Here is a 15,104-nt window from a genome sequence, read left to right as displayed (position 1 = left end):
CCAGGAGAGTAGGGCTCCATCACACGTAGTGGTGACTTGAGAAGACAAATGCTATCACTTCAAACATCCCCTCCCTTCCTCCTCCTTCCCCAAAATTTATATAGTGAGCATGAAGTGATAAAGTCTGGAATATCCCTTTGGTCAGTTGGGGTCACCTGTCCTGTGCCTCCTCCCACCCTGCCATGTATGCTTAGCCTCCTTGCCAGCATGGCACCATTAAAAGCAGAAAAGGCCATGGCAGCAGCTGTACGCTCAGCAGCAACAAAAACATCTCTGTGTTATCAACCCTGTATTCAGCACAAATCCAGAACACAGCCCCATACTAGCCACTGTGATGAAAACTAACTTTACCAGTGGAACACAGCTGGCACAGCTGACCCCACTGACCAAAGACACATCCCCTAGCATATAGCACCATGCTCAGCATTTAAAACAGGGGGAAGACAAAGGCATGACATTTGTCTTCCTATGCAACTGTTGAGTGATGGAGCATGAAAGGGCTTTCTGGGGATAGCTGAGCATGTGCCTGCCCTTGGGAAGCGGCAAATTAATTCCTTATTTTGCTTCACTTACATGTATGGCTTTTGCTTTACCTGTTAAACTATTTGTATCTCAACCCTTGAGTTTTCTCCCTTTTTACCTCTCTGATGCTCTCCCCTCATCAGCAAGCAGCTCAGTTACTGGCTGAGGTTAAGATACAACACTTCTTTCTGGCACCCAACATGTGGCTTGCAAGGTTAGAAGAAATAGTAATGTGCCTCTGGCACACACAGAGCCAGAGGTTGCAATGTGCTAGATTGAACTCTGATTGATAGCTGTTATTGCTGTTTAGCTATTAATTGGCAAGCTTCTGTGCCTGCCATAAAGCTTGCTTGTCTTACTGTATATTAGCAGCCACTGATCATTAGTGACTGATTTTTGCTTTCACAGCTGTAGTGCTTTACTACTTAGCTGTACCTGAGAACATTTTGATAACAGCCATGGCAATGCACCCAGGTGGGCAGGTGGCCAGGGGAGTGCTTCTCTTTTTGTCCTGCTGTACCAGCCAAGCTGGAATTCCAGTGTGAACTTGAGTCAATTGGACTGTGACTTGTGGATGCGTCCAAATAGGAGCACGACATCCCAAAGCATCTGTGGCTGTGGTTAAGTCTATGACAAAGTAGGTACATCTCAAAGCAACTATGGTTTTAGTTATGTCTATGTTGCAGCAGGCGTACCTCCAAAGGAACTTCCCTTGTGACCCAAGGGTAAATCCATGTTGGAGAAAGTACACCTGAAGCATCTGTGCCTGTGGGTAAGCACATGCTACAGCAGGTACACTGTGAATCACCACGAACTATGCATGAGGTCATGCTGGAGCACCTCAAAGTGTGTGGCCATACACAAGTCCATGACAGAGGTGCACTCCTGAGGGAGAGCAGCCTTGGGTAAGGCCATATTTGGAGCAGGTGCATCTCTGAAGGCACTGTGGCCCATGGCTGACCTGGAACAGGTGCACCACAAAACACCTGTGGTGATGGGGATTCTACACCACAGCAGGTATACCCCAGGAGAAACTGGGACTCATAGGTAAGACTTCACTTGGAGCAGGTACTCCCCTAACAAGACTGTGGGTAAATTCAAACCCAAGCAGGGGCAAGGAGAAAAGTTCACTGCAATGTTAAGCCCTGTGGCCTAGCCCAAAGGGATTGGGGTGGAGATTATAACAGACACAACATTAAACTGTTTTAACCCATTTCAGTTGCATGTTGTAGGTTTAAGTCACATGTTGTAGGAATTACTATAGCGGGAGCCACCCAAACCGATGGAGGACATGCTTTACAAGAAGCAGTGCAATTGCAGCAGTGAATTAACATGAGCTGACTCTGGTGGCAAACAATTCCACACAAGACACCAACTCTCCTGTTCTGAGTGACCACCGTAACAGGTGGAGCCCAGATTCATGGATTAAATGAACTCAGCAGATATTCTGTGAACATTCTACAGGGATGGTCCACAGACTAAGGGAATGATATTATATCAAAGGATGGAAGGGGAAAGGGGTGGATAATGAGGTTGCATTGGATAGTGCTGTACCTGAGCAAGACATAAATGGTAATGAATAACAGGCAGAGAATGTGCTGGTTTGGGCTGGGATAGAGCTGAGTTTCTATATAGCAGCTGGTATGAGGCTCCGGCTTGGATGTGTGCTGAAAGTAGTGTTGGCAACAGAGGGATGCTTTTGTTATCAGTGTGCAGCCCTCACAAAGCATCAAGGCCTTTTCTGCTTTTCACGCCAGCCCACTAGTGAGTGGGCTGGGGTTGCAGAAGGAGCTGGGAGGGAACACATCCAGGACAGCTGACTCCAACTGACCAAAGGGGTATTTCAGACCACATGGTCATGCTCAGCAGATAAAGTGGGGAATGTTCAGAGTGATGGTGTTTGTCTTCCCAAGTCACCATTATGCATGGCAGAGCCCTACTCTCCTGCAAGTTTCCTGCCCACCCATGGGAAGTGGTAAATGAATTCCTTGTTTTGATTTTGCTTTACCTATTAAGCTGCCTTCATCTCCACAAACTTTCCACAAACTTTCTCACTTTTACTATTCTGATTCTCTGCCCCATCCCAGTGGGCAAGTATGAGCAGGTGAGCAGTTGTGTGGGGATTACTTGACAGCTGGGGTTAAACCACAATGGTCTGTTTTGGCACCCAACACAGAGCTCAAGCTGGTAATTTTGGATACGGTGCTACTACTACTCATTTTCATGCTTCGTGCAATCAAAAAAACTGCTTTTATTTTTTTATATATCAACAAAAAGCAAATAAACAGGAAGTAACTGTAACTGACCTTTGCAGAGACTTCCTTTGTCAATGGCTGTGAAGAGAGAGTCTATAAAACTCGTCACATGAGGCAGAATGTGGTCTTTGTTCATTGGTCTGTTCAAAATACATGGAAAGACTTATTTCTGTTACATGGACACCTACGTATAAAAGCTATCACATTTATCTCTATTAAATTACAGGTAGCTCATTCCAAGTTTGAAAACAGCAGCAAAACTGTTTTTGCTATTTCTGCCCCACAATTTAAGTTGTAGCACTCACTGCATCTTCTTTCTAACTAGTCCTTCAATAATTACTGAAAAAATACTGTTGAGAGAGAATAGTGCTTAAAACACACAAACTGACATGTGTCAAGAACATCTCTATACTCAAATTCAGTGAGTAGGCAATCAAGAAGCTGATATTCTATTCCTGCCTTTACTGTTGACTCATGGTATTTCCGTACAGCACTTGTTTTTGTCTTCTAATTCCCATTTCCTGAGCCTAGCACTAGCAATTATTGTCCTTTCCTTAGTAAAGTGATTTCTTACAGAAAGAGAGTTAATAGGCAGTAAGAAAGTAGACAGTATTACAGAAATGCATGACAATAGTACCTTAGAATATCCCTTACCTAATATGTGGCAGTACAACCAAAGCAACCCAAGCCTGTGAAAGGTCAGTAATGTCTTCCTTCTCTGGTAAATGCATTAAAGACAGTACATGATCCAACACTGGTACTACTGCCTTTTCTCCTTGTCTTTTACTTGTTTGTTGCCTTGTATTAGAGCTAAAAATAAACACAAACATTTTAATAATTCACCATTGCATATCAGAGATTGTTCCTTTTGCTCCTATGACATTCAAAATCATGTAGTCTACTTCTAGCAAAAAGGACTTGCATTAACACAAGAGATTTTCTTCTCCTCAATGTCCTCTACTGCACAAAACATCATCTAGTTATGCTGAAGAGCACAAAACACAGCCCATAAGAAATGTCAGTTCTTTATTTCTAGAACAAAAGACACTGGTTCTCAGTTGGACATCCTCACAACTGGGATATACAGACTCTAGGAACACCTGAGAGTAATCTCTACAACTGTTATTAATAAACCATGACAATATTGACAGAGATGGATGACAGAAAACAATCAGTGAGGTAAAAGTTTTGGGACTTAGATGGAATCACAAGGTGAGCCCAAATCATCAAGCCTATTTGCAGACAGAAAGGGTAACACCATAACACTATACCAGAACACATGAACAAGAGTCCTTCACACTCCATGCACAGCAATCTTTCCATTCTACCCAGTGCTTGCAAGATCACAGTCAGAAGTCTGCATAGGCTTCACTCTTCAAGAAATACAGAAGCTCATAAAAAGCCAACAGTAAGAATTATCAGAGGCTTAAGAAAATACATTTATAAGATAAACCTCAAGGAATTAGGATTGTTGGTCCAGACAAAGAAGATCTCAGACACGTCTGATGATGAAAGCCTGCTATTTGTTAATGCTTGATGCAAAGAGCAAGAAATATTCTGCTCTTCATGTTTCCAGCAGATAAGTGCAAGGGATTTAAACTGCTGTAAAGAAGATTGAAGTTATATACTGAGGACTGGAGGAAAAACCCCTAACAACCCAAGAAAAAAACAAAAGCCAAAAAGCCCAAATAAATAAAAAACCACCTGTATAAGATAGCAAAGTACTGGCACAGACTGCCAGAGGCAGCTCAGAAATCTCCAGAATTGGAGTATTTAAAAATTAGGTAGAAGAAGGGGTATGCAACTCTTGAGATGTCTCCTGGCCATAATTTACACTACTAACATTGCAAGAACACAAAAAACCAAGGTCCTTGCAGCTCTGTACTCCAAACCACTGAAAAAAATAGAGAGATCAAGAAACAAAGAAAACAAGTTTAATCATTTTGACTCAACTATCTGTTCCCGAAACCTCATTTCTTATGGGCTTCCACTATTATTAAATAAAAATATGAAAATTATGAAAAATATGAAAAAACCACACAGAGTAGACTGCTTAAAGGAAAAACAAAACCTTTCATAAAAGGCAATACAAAGTCAAAAGTTTTGAATTAGCTGAGTTAGAATTACTAGAAAAATCACTATTAGATTAGCAATGGTCATTCTGTGCTTCAGTGGTTACCCCTAATTTTCCAAAGAGGCTCTGGGGAAAGCAACCACTTTATTGCAACCAAGCTATATTTGTAACTAAAAGCAGTCAAGCTGTGCCAGCACAGTGCTGCTTCTGGATTAATTACATGTCCTTTGATATCCAGCTGTGCTCCATGGCAAGACTACTGTACTGCTGCCAAGAAAGCTCCTGGACAAGACATATGCATACAGGGGAAAAAAGCTGGGGCACAGGCAGGAGGTTAGTAATGACGAGAAGCTGAACTGCTGCACTCACTACAAAGATTAACTGCCAAGGGATGCAGTTTGCATGATGGTATAAACAAATCCCCATATGTGCACCACAACACTCTATGTATCAGTGACCACCTTTCTGAAGTGGCATCTCTTCTCATGTAATTTCAAAAAGGAAAGTGTTATCCTACTATATCACTTGGTTTGCAAATCTGCCAGCAATGTTGCCATTTTACACAACTCCAGCAAATACCAGAGGGCAACTTTTATGTGCTCTGCACTGCCTTCAGGCCTAGAGCCACACAGGCACATTTAGTGTTAGCTAAACTTGAAACGTCTCACCTGACAGATGCTTCAGTGAAAACAAGAGGATACTTTTCAAATGCCATTGAACCAATGGTAGGAGGTTCTGCTTTCACCAAAATAAGTTTAGCCAGAATTGCCACAGCCTCATCCTTTGTGATGGCATCTGTGCCAGAGAAGAAATGTTCAATGTATTCTAGAAAGCATGGGAGAAAATGCTAGAGACAAAAAAAAAAAAAAAGGTACAAAGTCAAAGATTGGCTAAGCTCATTATTCATCATCAAATCCACAAAAAAACCCACAACACCAACCACAGGGAAATCCAAATGCTCAAAACTAAGTCAGCAAAGCATCAGACTTATCAGTTCTGGTGCCCCTAGACACCAGCAGGGACTGTAATTTAATGCAAAAATTCATTTTGCACCCAATCCAGTCTTATCAGAACACTCCAGATCCTTGACATGGCTTTCACCTCCCATTCCATTTAATTAATTTGATTCCTTCCAGATTGCCACTTATACAGCTTATTCTTAATTTCCACTTAGTTTCTCCAGAACTCATTCTCTTCTCCCATCCATAACACACTCACCCTCTTAAGTCCCCACAGACGAGCTGCTTTTTGTGAACAGATACCTATCAGCTTCTCCAACTCTGAGAACCCTTACACAACTTTAACACAAGAACACAAGTAACCTCTTTCCTTCTTACCATATCATAACAGAAGTTTAAATAAACATCACGTCAATACACAACAATCCTTCAGCATTCAAGGCAGGTAAGTATACCGTGGATTCTCCAGTTGTTCCCTTTAGCAACAAAAATAAACAAAATGCACAATCACTTCCACCTACCCTCTCAAATTGCTTCATTGTGAACATTGCTTCAGAGAAGTCCAAAAGAAAATGCCGTTCAAATCTACTTGCAAATACCTGCAAGATGGAAGTGAAAGGTTGCAGAATGAGAGACATTTCATAGTCAGCTCTGTACTACCCATGGGATATGTTTTCTGGTGTACAAATCAAGCATTCTTTGAACTCTTGAGATACTCTGCCTGGCTCTCCTGTTAATTCCAGTACACAGAGCAGCATTGTTTCCAAGTGACAATTCAGGTACAGAAATGCAGTCCTTTTTAACAAACCCTACTGACACAATCTTTTTGACAAACACTGCTGGATCCTACCGTCTCTGTGCAATGACAACCAAGCTACCTGTTCAGTGTGATATGGAAAATGGAAGTTGAAAGTTCTAGGACTGCAGCAAAGACACATGAACTGTTAGGAAATAGCTTAGGCCCAAAACATATTTCAATTCGGCATTTTTTCTGTGTAGCAGGTTGCAGAAAGTTTACTACCTTATGGATAGAGCAAACCTCTGTGCTTTTGAAGGACAATAACAAAATTGTTATTCCCAATACAGGAATAACAGGATCAGTAGTCCTCAATGCCAAGATAAAATACACACCCAGATCTCTCTTTCCCAGCCCCTTCAGAACACAAGGATAGCTTTAAGCCTCCTCCAGTTTAACAGAAGCCCACACAAATATCCTCAGATGTTTGAAGAAGTCTGCTGAGCAAAACTGGCCTCATGCAACAGGCAAAACAAATCTTACTTCAGCACAAGTCAACACTAAAGACCAGATGAAATTTGATCTTCTTTAAATAATTGCAAGTCTTGCTTTCCCATTGTAAATCGTGTGGCATTTTTATTTGAAATATTTTTTCACACACACTAAAACTATGGTCCACACTGTTAATTGCAAAATTATAATTTACTGTAACATGAAAACTAAAGAATCAGACTCCACAGTATAATCTCCTGTTGATCTTTGCAACACTACATTTGATAGGAATGTATGCAGCTAATAATGTCAATGCTCCAATAGCAAAGGTAATACTGAAATATGTTTATCCCTGCACTTTCTAAATCAAAGTTGCACTTGTGTGAACCTTGTTCACAAGGCTAAGGCATACTTGGAAACTTAAGGAAAATTTTTTTTTTTTTTCACTAAGTTTGACACAATGATCTGCTTTATCACCATAGGCAGGATGTATTCCTTCACAGTTTTCCTTCCTTTCTCTACAGAGGCTGTAGGTGTTTGAATTGGAGCCTGGATTTCATTGCAATGATGTCTGCCATGGTGACACTGCTATACTGACAGCCTGTGCAAGACCATCAGGTAATTCCAAGACCTCTTCAGACTTTATTTAAAGCACTGGGCAGGTTCTTCATTTTCTGGGCAAAAAGGCTGAAGGGAACCTTATAGCATATTTCCTAGCCTGAAATACAATGTCCAGAAATCACCCTGCTCTAGGGAATTTGAAGACTGGGATTCCTGGTCTAAGCTGCAATCCTTGTTACCTTCTGAATAGTTTCCTTGGTCAAAGAATCTGGCAACAAAACATTTTCCGCCAGCAGGAATGAAGAAATGGCATTCAGCAGCATCTTGCAGCAAGATGATGAGAGATATGGCGTCTGTAACATTTTTATTAAAACCTGAAATGAAAAGAGAAAACTCGTATTTGTCCATGAAGATAATGATTATCTGGTCTGAATGGCATGGACAGTGCCTGGACCAGGAGGGCACAGAGTCCCAAGCTTCAACCCACAGAAACAAATCAGCCCCACTAAAGTTTGAAGGCCCTAAATCTAGCCTAATGGGGTCAAATGTATGTGAATCTGGCAGAACTGCTCTATACCACTGATATGGGGGAGTCTCCTCCACAGTGGCAGGAACAGACTCTAGAAGCAGTAGCCCATTTTCCCCATTGCTCATTTAAAGCTGGGCTACGCTAGCATTACAATACAAAGGTAAAATCTCACAGGATCAGAGAGGTAGCAATACTCAAAACACATGTCTCTGTTCACTCAAATCCTAAGCCCACTGATGCATCAGAAATGGGTACAAATGCTTCAGCTGACCACACCTCTTCCATGTTCAAATGATACCTCTCTGACACATCTAAGTCTGACTCACCTGACAGACATCTTCAGGCAGTGAGATTTTAGATCCATTTGCATGTTCCACTAAGATCAGATAAGCTTGCAGAATCCTTTCCATCTGCTCTGAAGCCACAGCGCAGTTGACCTCTGTTATTTTCCTCTGCAAATCTAGGAGTGACTCCTGTTTAAATAAAATAACTTAAATGCTTCAGATAAATGAGCAAACTCTGTTTCACTTACTGCTATTTGAAGGACTTTCTGAAGAAACAGTATCTCAGCTGCCCAACAAATTACTGTTGGCTCTTTTATACATATTCCATAAACTAAACCATGCAGAAACACTGTGAAATTTCCCTTAGGTAAAAACACATCCCAGATTCCTTGGACAGAAACACAAGGAACTCCTAAATTCCTAATTAGGGTCTCCAGAAAGGCTGACACTTGACATACAAAGTAGGAAAGAGGAAATATTGGGTTCCATATTCACAATGGTTTGGAAGCACCCAGCTTTCACTGAAATTACCAGAATTCAGGTACTTTTACGCTTCATGAATCCTTTTGCTAATGTGGATGCTGAGAGATTACTCATATAATGTACATTCTACATTAGTGTCTCTTTCTGTCGAGAAGATATAAACTCCTATCCCTTATCCAACGAATTGAACCCAATTAGACAGCTATGACAGACTACATCCCTCTGAGCAAGATATCCCCTGTGCATCCACCAGCTCCCAGGGAAAAAGAAAAAGCCTCATTAAAAATAAAAGGCAGTATGTAATGAATTTCAAAGATTTTGTAACTGCAGATGCTGAGTCAAAGAAACCTCAGGGATACAAAACATTCAGTGATAAACAAATCTGTAGCTAATGACAGGTAAAAACTGCTAATCATATTGGGTAAGGCCAGAGGAACTGGATAGGATTTTCTATGAAACTAGTTAGTCACAGGAGAGCAGTCTCAAGAAGGAACCAATAGGAATTATTCACCCATGCTGGAAGGACTACCCTACAAAAGCTCATGTGAACCATTTCCTGCAGTTTTCTGTTTCATCCCTCTCAGGAGCACAACTGACACAGTCTGTTGTAAGTTGCAAGAGGTTTCAATCCTCCTTAGCAAAACCCCCTAACAGATGTTTGTAAACTTTTAAATACTGATCAGGTGAGTAAAACACACTGCCAGGCTGTGTCATTGCTGATTATTCTACATCACCCTGATCCAACACAGCACAGCACTCAGCTGTGCTCCTTCAAACCAGAGTGTAACCCCCCAAGCAGCAACACAGGAACACCCAGACTGAAAACATTCTGATTTTCAGTACTTGGCTGCAAGGTTCAAACTTGGATTTCCAGGTTTAACCCAACTCTTTGCGTTAAAAAGATCTGAAGGGCAAAAAGCTTCCCTTTTACTGTCATAAAGTGATTTTGAACTATCAGTAGTGCAGCAACATAAAACAAACACTACATTCCAGCAAGGGTTCTGCAATGAATGCAAAGACAGACTGTACAAACCATCCTTGCGCAGCCATAGGACTGAGTTCCAAGTCTCACCTGCAGTAGTTCCCTTCTCACTCACAAAACCAGGGTAAGAAGAGTGGAATTTTTCCCATGACTCTGTATTTTATGTTTCCAAAGCAGATAAAAACCCATTTCTGGTCCAGTAGAACACAAACACCTTCCTCAATAAGTGCAGAATTTTTTCTGTCACTCATGAATAAAAAAGTAACAGTAAGAAGAAAAGCAATCAGTCTACCTCCAGGCACTTGAACACAATGTCGAAATGCTCCTTATGGATATGCACTGCAGCTGATCTGATCATTTGCTTGAAGGCTTCTCCAACAGCTACCCATGGTAGCTCAATTTCTTCTTCAGTCATAGGCCCCAGCTTCATAAGAATTAACTTCATAGCCTGCACAGGAAAAGAGTATATTGTGTTCTTACATTTAGAAAATAAATCTAGCAATCTCAAAACTAATTATTGCAAGGTATTGCTAAAACATTCCAGTGATCTCAATTCCTTCTAGAATGACTACAGAGAAAAAAAAAAAAGGCTATCACCTAAAATCTGAAATATCAGCAAGAAGTGTGATTTCAGCATACAGGAATATTGAAAAGGAATTACTTAAAACAACCTTCCTGTATCCAAAAATATTCTTAGAAGGCTTTCAGACCCTACCAAATAATTACCAACATGCTTATCATCAAGGATTCACTGAGCTGAAGGAGAAAACACTCCTGGTTTCAGTGAGGACTGCCTAAGGCCCATTGCAGTAACAGCTAAAGCAGCAATCTTGTCTTTACCGTCTCTGCACAAGAGTGGAACATGTTTCGAACACCCTTGCACATCTCAAAAAGCAGCTGTCCTACACCTTCCACCTTTTCAGGGTGCTCTCCCAGGTCACGGAGCATTAAATTGAAGAGTTCATTTTTATCAGAAACCTACAAAACAGGAGATAAAAAAAATGTTATCTTCTATTCAGAGCTGCCAGATGGATAGAGACAATCAAAAGGCTCCACAGAAACCATGTTGTTCTCCTAGTCCTGCCTTCCTAGAACAGCTTAAACTCATTATTTCTGTGACCACAAAAAGAAATTCAAAGAATAAATTTGATCAGCTATTCAGTCACTACAGCTCCCACAACCCCAGAATATACACAGGTCTGCCGAGGTCACTGCAGCTGAAATATATGTCATTTTTCTCATGATTTTAAACACATACATAAATGCACTGTTAAACTGGTCACAACTGAAACAAAAAAGTCCCTATCCTGATGAGAAAGACACATGTATCAGCTGAACACAGAATCCAGTCATCCGAAACTAGAACCATACTTGAGAATACTGCAGACACTTCAGGTCCAATATTGTAAACACCTCAGTTTCCGAGGATTTGACTTAAAGATCAGAAATTTCCAAAAACAACCAATCAAATGAACATGCTTTATTAAGGTTTCTAACTTAGGACAAAACTGAGGATACTCAAACTTGCTAGCCAGTCTAAGGAATCCCGGCTTTTGTATGTTTGACTAAAGAAAACCCAACTACTACCACTCCCTTTCCTTACTCCATGAAAGGCTGCAGTCTGATCTTGGCTGATCTGCCTGGGAATGTTAAGTACAGTGATCTTCAGGAGAGGAAAAACATCACAAGAATTTCAGTTCTATAAAGGCCTTTAGGTATTTGTGAAAAAGCCAACAGAAAAATTTGCATATACAAATTCAAGCCTCCCTTCTGCAGGATTACTTTACTATTTCTAGTCATTGTAGATACACCAATGACAGGCATTTAGTTCAATGTCTCTAAACAGCAAGTGCTAAGGCCTCTATTTGCTACTACTGATAAAGAATGCATGACATTCTCAGTATGAGAGAAGAAAACCCCAACAAAATGACAAAAAAATGACGACTCAGGACACACTGTATGCCAAGCTTTGTTAATCCTTCTCTGGAGAAAATCTAATATTGCATATTGAATCCAAAAACCACCTCAAAATAAAGATAGCACCAAAATACAAACATCCCACTTACCTTTCTCATTAGAAAGACAAAACTTTCAGCAGCAAAGTTTCTGATGTGCAGTTTGTGGTGAGCCAGCAGGGTGCTGTACAGGCTACAAAGAGACAAAATAATCCATTGTCTTAGGGGCAAAGCAAGAATTGCCATCAGCTGGTTAAAAAAATTGTTTCCACTTTACATGACTACTGTTTACAAACCCTAAGAACATGTCCTTCTAGAGAAGGCCAATACTTTTCCTCATCTAGATTCCTTTCCACTCACTCTGAAAAAAGAACAAGAGTTCTGCAAAAGAGGTCAAATGACAGTGCCAGGCAAATTAAGCCACAATCAGAAATACCCTTCAAATCTGCAGATCTACAAAGATTCAACTGTAGCATCAAGACTTTCAAGATATATGTTAAGCAGCAATAAGTGAAATGAAAGCTGAATTGCCAGATTTGTATTTCAGTTGAGCCAACAGCCTCTCCTGTACACTTAAAAGTTAAAGATTCAGTTTGCAAGGCTGATAAATATTTGCAGTTTGCTGGTATCAGTAACAGTGGCAGATGGCTCATCACAGGTTCATTGCAGAGGGAGTGGTGCCTCAGATTCTCTCAAATTGAGCAGATAATTTTTCAATATGTTCGACAGCTTAGCCTGGGCTGAGGACGAAATCTGTAACCAGTTTCTTGCTCCATCTGTTCCAAACTGAAATTAGGAGGAAGAAACATAGAACCACTGTCTATGTTAAAAGAAAGAGCCCAGCTACATCAGCAATTTAAGACTGAACAAGTGGTCACACTGGGTCAGACCATGTGCTCAGTAATTCTACAGCAGCTGCCAAAAGCAGATACCTGGGAAAGGTTTAAAAACACAGCAAGCACATATGAAATCAGCTTTCAAGCACCTGCAGCTCAGGAACTCCCCAAGCCCAGAAGTCCCTGAATTTGATAACTCCCTGGAGTTTGGCCAGTCCCCCTCTGAGAAAAGCTGAGAAAACATGCTAAAAAGTATACTGAAACATTAAGCCATGTATTCATGTGGCATTTACATTTCTATGACATCTAGTAATTGCTGATCAAGACAGACACTAAATATTGTTTTTACCTGTATATGTTGTGTATGTCCTTCACCATCAGTCTCCACAAGTACTTGTAGAGATAGGAAAGAGAAGTAAAAGCCCATTCTAACAGCTCTGTGTCCTGTGTATCCAATAACTTGGTGATGGCCAGGAAAAAGTCATGAAAGTGAGGATAGAAGTCAGCCTGAAGATCTCGAGCCAACTGCACCACTAGACTGTATTTCAGAAAATACACCAGTGTTAGGGCATTTCAAAAACAAACCAATAAAAACCTAGTCAAATATAAAGAAAGGCAGCATCACTTCTCACTTTCAAATAAAAAAAAAAATAAAAAATCACTTATTAGGCAGCTGTGGATGGCAACAATCTTAAAATTTTCAAAAAACCAAGCAGGCAGCTTGGTCATTAATATCAAATGAAGCACATTAATATAACATCTGACATTCAGTAAGTACTCCAGCTAATTTATTTGCCATCTTACAACTATATGTTTTTTGAAGACTTAGAACCATAAAGCTCTACCAGAGAAATATGACCACTTTGGGTATCTCATTGCTTATTTTCCTTAGGCACAATAAAGATAATAAACACTTAAAACAAGATTCATGCTTACTTGTAATACCATCAAGGCTTATGTCTACTTTTTGTGACCATATACTTACTTTAACAGGGGTTGGTAAGCAAGACTGCCTTCAACTTGCAAATGTGTCTTCAAGCTCTGCACAATAGCATTTTGGTAATAAACCAGCTGGTTAAAGGACTGGCATTTGTTGGCCACTTCATTGTAGAATTGCACTGTTCAAAGAACAAAAGAGAAGCCCTGAAAACTAGTCCAGTCTATATGGTAAGCATATAGAGTGCTACAGAATAACAGTGCTCCAGAGCCCAGTCCAAAAACCAGTCAGTAATCTCCTACTGGGCTCTGGATGAAGAAAAAACATATTTTAGCAATCTAAGGAAAGCAAGAAACATGAGTATAAATAACGTACCAAAATGCCGAGTGAGGTTCAGTTCCTTCCATTTCCGCAGTCCTTCGAAAAAGTAGGTTTCAACCTCCTGCCAAAACAAAGGTGAAAAATAGCTACCAACCCTAATGAATGTGTCCTGTAAAGATGAGAGGCTCAAATTAAGACAACTATCAGGTGCCTTAAATATTTAAAGAATATTCTAATAAATCTCAATGACTAATTCCAATAGGTACTATGGAGTTTCCCTGAAAATAAGTCTTTCTTTCAATATTCAAAACACATTTGAAAATATTTTCTGGTGACAGGACTTGTTTACATAATTGCCTTTTATACCTCTGTTGACTGGCCTTGATAATCTAAGATGCTGAGCCATAGCTCACGCAGCACAATGCCTTGGGATTGTCTTTTGGCATCCTCTCAGCTATTGAGTGGGAAGCTCAGAGCAAGCCAGTAGGCCAGGTAGCAATAACCTGCAAAGCACTATAATCATAATGATGATTTATATGACACACAGAAATGCTGTAATCCATAGAGACACATGTTCATACTTTATACACATGCTGCCAGTATGTGGGTGTCAACAGGTCACAAGTGATGTGTCGCATGTAACAAGTGACAGAACAAGAGGAAATGGCCTGAAGTTGTGCTAGAAGAGGTTTAGGCTGGATATTAGGGAAAATTTCTTCACTGAAAGGGCGGTGAGGCAAAGAAGTGGTTGAATAATCATCCCTGGAAATATTCAAAAGATGCGTAGATGTGGCACTTAGGAACATGGTTTAATGATGAACTCAAAAGTGTTAGGTTAACAGTCAGACTCAATAATCTTAGAGATCTTTTCCAACTTATGATTTTCAAACTTCTGATTCTATTGCAACTACTCCGCACAAGCAAGTCTTTCAGAGTCTGGTCCTAGGACTGCTAAATGACACGGCAGCATCTTTTGTGTTCAGAAACAGGCCCACCAGCCACATGGAAGACAGGGTGGTACAGACAAAGTGCCTCAATGGCAATACTGAAAAAAAGGTAAAAAAGTAGAAGGGAACAAAGCATGAAATGAGGCTCCAGAAAAAGCAGTTCTTGAAGGAGGTCCTTTCCAATTTCCTCCTAAATAAATTTCTTAAGTGACACTTTCATAGAGTATGTTT

The 15,104-nt window shown here is 40.4% G+C and overlaps 1 protein-coding gene across 2 annotated transcripts in view; it reads right to left on the bottom strand.

Annotated features, from left to right (window-relative positions):
• Positions 1-15,104, bottom strand: part of UTP20 (UTP20 small subunit processome component) — a 63,137-nt gene that overhangs the window by 47,246 nt on the left and 787 nt on the right. For both annotated transcript variants that reach the window (XM_021552867.2, XM_077783577.1), the window contains exons 3-14: positions 13,981-14,047; positions 13,654-13,786; positions 13,018-13,206; positions 11,944-12,025; positions 10,718-10,855; positions 10,170-10,325; positions 8,455-8,601; positions 7,839-7,973; positions 6,332-6,409; positions 5,520-5,698; positions 3,432-3,587; positions 2,829-2,917 (exon numbers count right to left, since the gene is read on the bottom strand). In XM_021552867.2, the coding sequence (XP_021408542.2) occupies positions 2,829-2,917; positions 3,432-3,587; positions 5,520-5,698; positions 6,332-6,409; positions 7,839-7,973; positions 8,455-8,601; positions 10,170-10,325; positions 10,718-10,855; positions 11,944-12,025; positions 13,018-13,206; positions 13,654-13,786; positions 13,981-14,047 (1,549 nt within the window). The remainder of the gene's footprint in view (positions 1-2,828; positions 2,918-3,431; positions 3,588-5,519; positions 5,699-6,331; positions 6,410-7,838; positions 7,974-8,454; positions 8,602-10,169; positions 10,326-10,717; positions 10,856-11,943; positions 12,026-13,017; positions 13,207-13,653; positions 13,787-13,980; positions 14,048-15,104) is intronic.

The sequence above is a fragment of the Lonchura striata genome, chromosome 5 (assembly GCF_046129695.1).
Source record: "Lonchura striata isolate bLonStr1 chromosome 5, bLonStr1.mat, whole genome shotgun sequence".
Classification (NCBI taxonomy): domain Eukaryota; kingdom Metazoa; phylum Chordata; class Aves; order Passeriformes; family Estrildidae; genus Lonchura; species Lonchura striata.
This window is presented reverse-complemented; position numbering and strand designations above follow the sequence as displayed.